The 7500-nt window shown below is 37.5% G+C and overlaps 1 protein-coding gene across 4 annotated transcripts in view; it reads right to left on the reverse strand.

Annotated features, from left to right (window-relative positions):
- Positions 1–3437: 3437 nt before the first annotated feature.
- Positions 3438–7500, reverse strand: part of LOC144960692 (uncharacterized) — a 32591-nt gene continuing 28528 nt past the window's right edge. For all 4 annotated transcript variants that reach the window (XM_078893975.1, XM_078893978.1, XM_078893977.1 and 1 more), the window contains one exon: positions 3438–4911. In XM_078893975.1, the coding sequence (XP_078750101.1) occupies positions 4518–4911 (394 nt within the window). In that variant the 3' untranslated portion in view covers positions 3438–4517. The remainder of the gene's footprint in view (positions 4912–7500) is intronic.

Below are 7500 nucleotides of genomic sequence, written 5' to 3' on the forward strand. Positions count from 1 at the left end.
TATCATCTCCCAAAACAATAACTATGCATTTGACTGTTTCCCTCCCAGCTGGGACAAAACCAAGTAATCTTCTTCCAAGACAAAGACAGAAAGCATGTTGGAAACAGATATTACATATTTTTGGGATAGAAGACACAGTAAGTACCCCCCCCCCCCCCCCCCCTGCCCACTATCGAAGGTCAGGAACCCCACCCAGGATAGTCTTAAATGATTAAGGAACTACTGCTACTACTACTACTACTACTACTACTACTACTACTACTACTACTACTACTACTACTACTACTACTACTACTACTCCTCCTCCTCCTCCTACTACTACTACTACTACTAATAATAATAATAGTAATAATAATAATGTCATTTATATAACGCGAAACTTCCACACAAGTGCTGAGCGACGCTTTACAATATTAATTGTCATTCAAACATTCATTCTTTGACAATTTTGCGAATACACATGAACAAACAAACACATGCACACGAATTCAAAACATAGATACATTTACATTCATACACGAACATACACAAACACACACACACATACACCAATATTACTCACTAACACTAGTTACGTATTCTAACGAAAGACACTTGAATTGATTACAACAACAACACAACAATAACAACAGAACAACAACAACAACAACAACGAGAAGTCATTTGTAATTGAAAATAATCAATTTTCTTAAAGTTCGAAATTTCATAAACAATAAATCAAAGATCAACCACAGAATTTTAAAGTGACTGAAATAAAATAATTTTAAAAACGTGAAACAAAATTGTATATCAAAACTGAGTAGAAACAAAAAAACACGACCCAAATTAAGTATGAAGAGCCTGGCAATAGAAATATGACAACAGGATGGAGGGATAAAAAAAACAAAAACAAAAACCAAACATCCAACGTTGATTTCATGTTAAATGCATGTTTATATCAGTAGTAATAAATGTAAATATTGGTGATAAATAGTGTATCTGTAAATTGGATATTCATTGGACAGTTCTCATGTAAATTAGACGTCTATATATATATATATATATATATAACAAAACAAAGAGCATTTATATATCGCGTATATCCACGAAAGGTACTTTAAAGCTCTTTAGACAGGCTCCCTGGTGAACAGAACACATACCATGTCGGACTAGACATGACGCCTGTTACGCGATATCATAATCAGGTAATCATTCTACACCAGAGTACGATGAAATAATGTGAGCGAAGAGCCTTTTCCAAGGAAACAACGATTATGCGCCGCTCACAAAATGACAGATGTGTTACAACTAACACACGCTGACACAATAAATAATCACAGGTGTGTTAAAACTGTAGGACATTGACAAACATGCATACAAGAATGAGTTACAGATACAAAACAGCACCACATAAAATGCCATATCATAAATACATTTATTTCTCTGTTTATTTTTTGCGCAAGGTAAATTTCATGTATAATAATAATAAGTAAATATTTTTTAATCCTTTTGTTTCAAAGACAGCTGTAGGGAAATCAAATCTTTATATACATAAAACTGTATCAGACGATTCAAAGCAAAAAACACAAATATCAGACATAAACAAACGCAATGGGAATGATCAATTGATGATTTGCGCTCAGCCAAATAGCTCACAACATTCGCGAGCCGGACATAACGTACCAGACACACAACTCTGTGAAACGTTTAAAATCTGATTAATATTTTGTGAGAATTACTCATAACATGGATGGAAAGATAAAAAAACAAAAACAAACAATAACAAGGATTTGAGTGACGTTCTATCTATCGTCTGATCGATGTAATAAAGTGAGAACTACTCATTCAAAAGACTGGCCACAGAGAGATGAGTGACGTCAAGTTCGTTCTATCTACATTTGTATAAGCTTTCCGTATGCTCTTAGTCATCCGTCTCATTGCGAAACTTGTTCAAAATGACACGCGTAGTGACACAGAAGACAGCGATAGATTTTAGTCCCCGGTGACACCGTGTTCACACGTCACCATCGGTGACACCGTGTTCACACGTCACCATCGTTAACTTAACGTTAAAGGCTGCCACTGACATTGAGATCAGACCATTCGTAAACTTATATAGATAGTATGCGCTTGGCTAAGAAGCTCACAACATTGCCATCCGGAATTAAAACGGACCAACACACATAACTATGTGTAACCTTAGAGGTTTATAGTCTGGTTAATACAGTTTAGTGAGAATTACTCATAAACGAGGATGGCTAAATACAATAACAAAGACCAGAGTGACGTCAACTTCATACTATCTATAGCCTGACACTGACAAAAAAACTAAGTCAAAATGCCAGTCTTTGGCTACAAAAGAAAACAAATCGTGAGTTGTATTCAATAGTGCAACCAATGGAATCACTCCTTTCCTTGAGCTCTACTAACGACAACTCTTTAGACGCTACACAGAGCTAAAAAATGACGTCAAACTATAAGTCCTAGAGATTCTAGTGTCGGGCTATATTATGTTAACGATGGATATGCCGGGATCCATTAGGACTGGCAGTTTGACGTCATTTTTTTTTTAGGTTTGTGCAGCGTCTAGTGAGTTGTCGTTAGTAGAGCTCAAGGAAACAAGTGATCCCATTGGTTAAACTATTGAATACAAGTCACGATTTGTTTTCTTTTGTGGCAAAAGACTGGCATTTTGACGTGATTTTATTTTTGGTCAGTGTCAGGACATGAGCTTACGATGGCTACGGTCAGGCTATGAGTCAACATTTTATTTATTTATTTATTTATTTTTTTTTTTTTTTTGGGGGGGGGGGATTTATATAGAGCATTATCCACCAAACGTAGTCAAAGCGCTCTACAAAATGATATAAATTCATAGATCCAAGCTATCTGATTGGTCCAGAACTGACGAGTGTGAGATAAGTGTGCTACACTGTATTATAACATGTTAAGAAGATTGAATTTGACGTAATCACAACTCAATGTATTATTCAGTTCACTGCCCAACTCGAGAAAAACACGTTTAAAACGTTGGCCAGAAAACTCGTCCCTCAAATTTCTATCGATTTAAATTACCGTCATCTCGTATTTAAAAAAAAAAAAAAAAAAAAAAAAACAAACAAAAAAACAAAAAAAAAACAAAAAACAACAAAACAACAAAAACAAAAATAACAAAAAACAAAAACAACAACAAAACAACAAAAATAAAAACACTCAAAGCCGGGACCTCAAAAGATCTTCAGTCAAGTCCCAGGTTTAAACGTTTTTAGCGTGACGAAGTTCATTTAAATAGATTGATATTTGAAGGACGAGTTTGCTGACCAAATTTCTAAATCCGTGTTTTATTTTTTCCAGACCCCGGGTGACGACTGGCCAGATAACACAAATCTGTGTCCAAGCAAAAAGAGTAGAAGACGGAAAAAAATGGAATGAGAAAGAAATGAGAATGTTTTTTAAAATTTTGTTTTTTTTAAAGTGGGGATTTGTAATTAAGCAATTGGGCATATAAGTCGTGACGTCACACATTCTACTACTCCGGTTCCAAACTCATAGAAAAAGTTATGTAAACGGTCCTCCAGATGACTAATAATGAATATGTTTTGTATTGAATCAGACGCTGACAGAACTATTTCAGTAGCAGGATGCATAGTATAGGCAGATCGTAAAGATTACGGGACGTAACAGAGCGGGGATGGATGATCTGTCTTGACCACCGGCATGTCAACTGTAAATATTTAGACTAGAGAATAAAATATCATTACTGTTGTTTGTGTTTGTTTTGAAGGGTTTTACGGCGCTTGCAACACAAAGGTCACTTCAGTGCCAGTGAAAAGGGTAGTTAAAAAATGTATTAATTCTTTACAATTGAAATCACACGAGACAAAGTGAGACAAAGGGTGAATTGGTACAAATTGGGAACAGATGTAGATTCCAAGAGCACACTATCAGTGTACTTAGTTTGAGATCACATAAATATCTCATCCAGGCACTAGCACAGGTCCCACTGAGAGGAAAACACTCAAATGTTAACAAACCAATATATGCTTATAACCAAAAAAAAAAAAAAAATGTAACAGTACATAACAGAGATTTGCAGAAAAAAAATCATCTCCCAAAAAAGTATAATTATACATTTGACTGTTTCCTTTTCAGTCAAGGACTCCGGCCAGGGCTAGGTCAAAACCAAGAAATCTCATTCCAAGACAAAGACAGATAGCAACTTGGAAAACAGCTATAAAGGAATAGAAGACACAGCGTGACCTATTGACCACCATGGAGGTCAAAGACCAAACCCAGATATGCCATCAACCTGAAAGCATAAGATCAATTCCACAAAGTATGTATCCAGTCTTATGAAAGGGTGATTTTACACTTCCATTGAGATTGGAACCAATTTTGTTGACACCATATTTTGCTTCCCTTTTCCACAAGGCATGCACGACTATCCAGTCCTCCGGAAGAGAGGATTTTACACTTCCATTGAGATTGGAACCAATTTTATTTGACATCACTTTTGTTCCCAACTCCATACATTTCTATCACAACTCGAACAAGTCATCGCTGGCTCGCTGCGATCTCTCCAGGCTGGTTTTGACCATTTTGGAGTTTGTCCTGGAGCGAATCATCAGCACAGGGGAGTCATGGCGAGTCCGTTGGACGAAACTTTCCTCGCCGTCTGGCGATGCTGGGGATGTCGGTCCTCCGGAGTCTCCCGTGTGCTGAGTCGAATGCCTTATGGGTGAGGAAGCCCGTCTGGAGGTGTTGGAGTAGGAGGAGTGGCTGGAGGAAGTGGACGATCCTGCCGAGGAACGCCGGTGAATCGAGGATCGCTGGGAATGCTGGTGGTACTGGTATTTGGATCGGCGGTTCTTGGATTGGGGTGGGAGGGCCATGGGGTCCTCCTTCAAGAGGGGGAAGCCGTTGTTGAAGTGCCTGGATTGGGTGAGGTGGGAGGGGGTTACAAGAGGGGGTTGGAGCGTATAGGTGGATGGATATGGGGAAAACATAGAAAGAAAGAGAAAAACGTAAGATTAATTCATTTATCAGTTCCTTTAGTAATGGATTTGACTGGGAACATTAATTTACATTATTGTGGCGGGTATAGTTGTGATGACAATGATGATGACGGTAGTGATGTGATGATGATGATGATGATGATGAAATAGAAAAAATACTGTAACTGAAGACGTTACAAAACCTTTTGTAATAATAATAATAATAATAATAATAATAATAATAATAATAATAATAATAATAATAATAATAATAATAATAATAATAATAATAATAATGATAATACAAGAGGTATGAACAAACTATGATAAAATACATAAAATACATACGATAGATCGACGTAAGAAGAAAATGTTTAAAATGTTAAAAGCGAGTGAAATGAAATAATCCGAAACAAGGTCAGGCCTGCCAACTTTAAAATTCTAACATTCATAATTGTAAGGAGATAAAATTTGATGTCGCAATTGTTATCTTTAATAAACAAACAATTAATCTTCAAAATGAATAAATAACATTTCAAAATCTTTAATATCAAATAGTCTGGCATCGACTTTTATTTTCAGCGAGTTTTAAGGAATCCGAGATGCTCATTAGGTTCTGAAATTGGAGAAAAATATTTCGTCAGTTTACGAATTTTCCGTAATTGTAGGCAGGTCTGCAGTGTCATTAGAGATCAGGAGCGTTTACAGTTGTAAGGTATGGGTATATAGTAGTATGGTTATAGAATGGTATGGGTATATAGTATTATGGTTATAGAATGGTATGGGTATATAGTAGTATCTGGTTATAGAATGGTATGGGTATATATTATTATGGTTATAGAATGGTATGGGTATATAGTATTATGGTTATAGAATGGTATGGGTATATAGTAGTATCTGGTTATAGAATGGTATGGGTATATAATGGTATAGTTATATAACAGTGGAGTGTACAGTGCTAGATCTTTAACTATAAGAAACAGTAAGAGTAAGAGCAAGTTAATTATATTTCTTAGTTTGATCCATAAAATCAGCCTTGCATTCATCCAGCAATTTGCCACATTGAGCTCATATCTGAATCATTATTTGTATATAGATAGAGAGAACGAAAATGACGTCACTTGGTCCTTCATCAACAACTGTATGAGAAGAAACTGCAAATTAAATGGCATGAGACAATTGGGAAAACAAATCAATGGGAAATGACAAGACAAGGAGAAATAAAATATAGGTGGAAATCACGAGGATTGGATGGAGATGGCTGGGCCACACCCTGGGACGGACTGCGTGGAATATAACCAGGCAGACTCTTACAGGACACGAGCTGGCATGGCAGTTTTTTTGGAGTTCGTTTTTGCATCGCTTGCGGCCGAACAAAACCGCAAAATATCACAGATTTCATTGCGACCTCAAATTCTGCAACTTTTTGGAAAATTTTGAAAATTTTCGAGAAAAGAGACGACAAGATAGACGATCTTTGTTTTCATTTAATTTGATAGCTCGTGAAGAACACGAAAGGTAATTAATCAAGAGTAGTTTATTCTTTAACTATCTCATTTTCTTCCTTTTCACTGGCGCTGATATGACCTTACATTTATTGCAAGCGCCGTGAAACCCTTAATTACTAACAAATACCTTTCTCTTTCATGAACTCATAATGGGCTTTTAGGAATTATTTTTGCAAATGTTGTTTTTAGATGCAAAAATTTGGATTTTTTTTTCAAAAATCTGTCATGTGAGGAAGAGAGGGCGGTCTTCGAACAGCTGGAGAAGGGCATTGATGGAGGACCTAAAAACTGAAGTCTTAACATGGAGAGAAGCTGAGAAAATGGCACAAAGCCGGACAGGACGGAGGGAAGTTGAGGGAACCCTGTGTATGCACACGCCGGAGTGTAGTGCTTAAGGTAGTAACTACGTAATTAGGAGGTTTGAGGGTCGATCCCCAATCGTGTTTGTGTTTGGCCAGGAGTTCCAGTTCAGAAAGCCTTTGGTTTTCCAAGTCAATGAAAAGGGGGCCCTATGGATAGACTGGGTGAGGGCCATAAGATTACGCCTATGGTGCGGGCCATAAGATTACGCCTATGGTGAGGGCCATAAGATTACGCCTATGGTGCGGGTCATAAGATTACGCCTATGGTGAGGGCCATACGATTACGCCTATGGTGATGGCCATAAGATTACGCCTATGGTGATGGCCATACGATTACGCCTTTCTAGACAATCAGGCTCCATGCAAAAGATGTGTCCAAGACATCTAAGGCGTTTCTTGCGGACTGTGATCATGACGTTGAGAAATGACTCAGGGACAAGTGGAGTAAGCAGATATCTCATCAGTATCAGGACTCCCAATGGTCCCATCACCGATCACACAATTGTCCCATCACCGATCACACAATTGTCCCATCACCGATCACACAATTGTCCAGTCACCGATCACACAATTGTCCCATCACCGATCACACAATTGTCCCATCACCGACCACACAATTGTCCAATCACCGATCACACAATTGTCCAATCCACGATC

The sequence above is a fragment of the Berghia stephanieae genome, chromosome 15, assembly GCF_034508935.2.
Source record: "Berghia stephanieae isolate SIO BIC M18660-M18661 chromosome 15, UCSD_Bste_1.3, whole genome shotgun sequence".
NCBI lineage: Eukaryota > Metazoa > Mollusca > Gastropoda > Nudibranchia > Aeolidiidae > Berghia > Berghia stephanieae.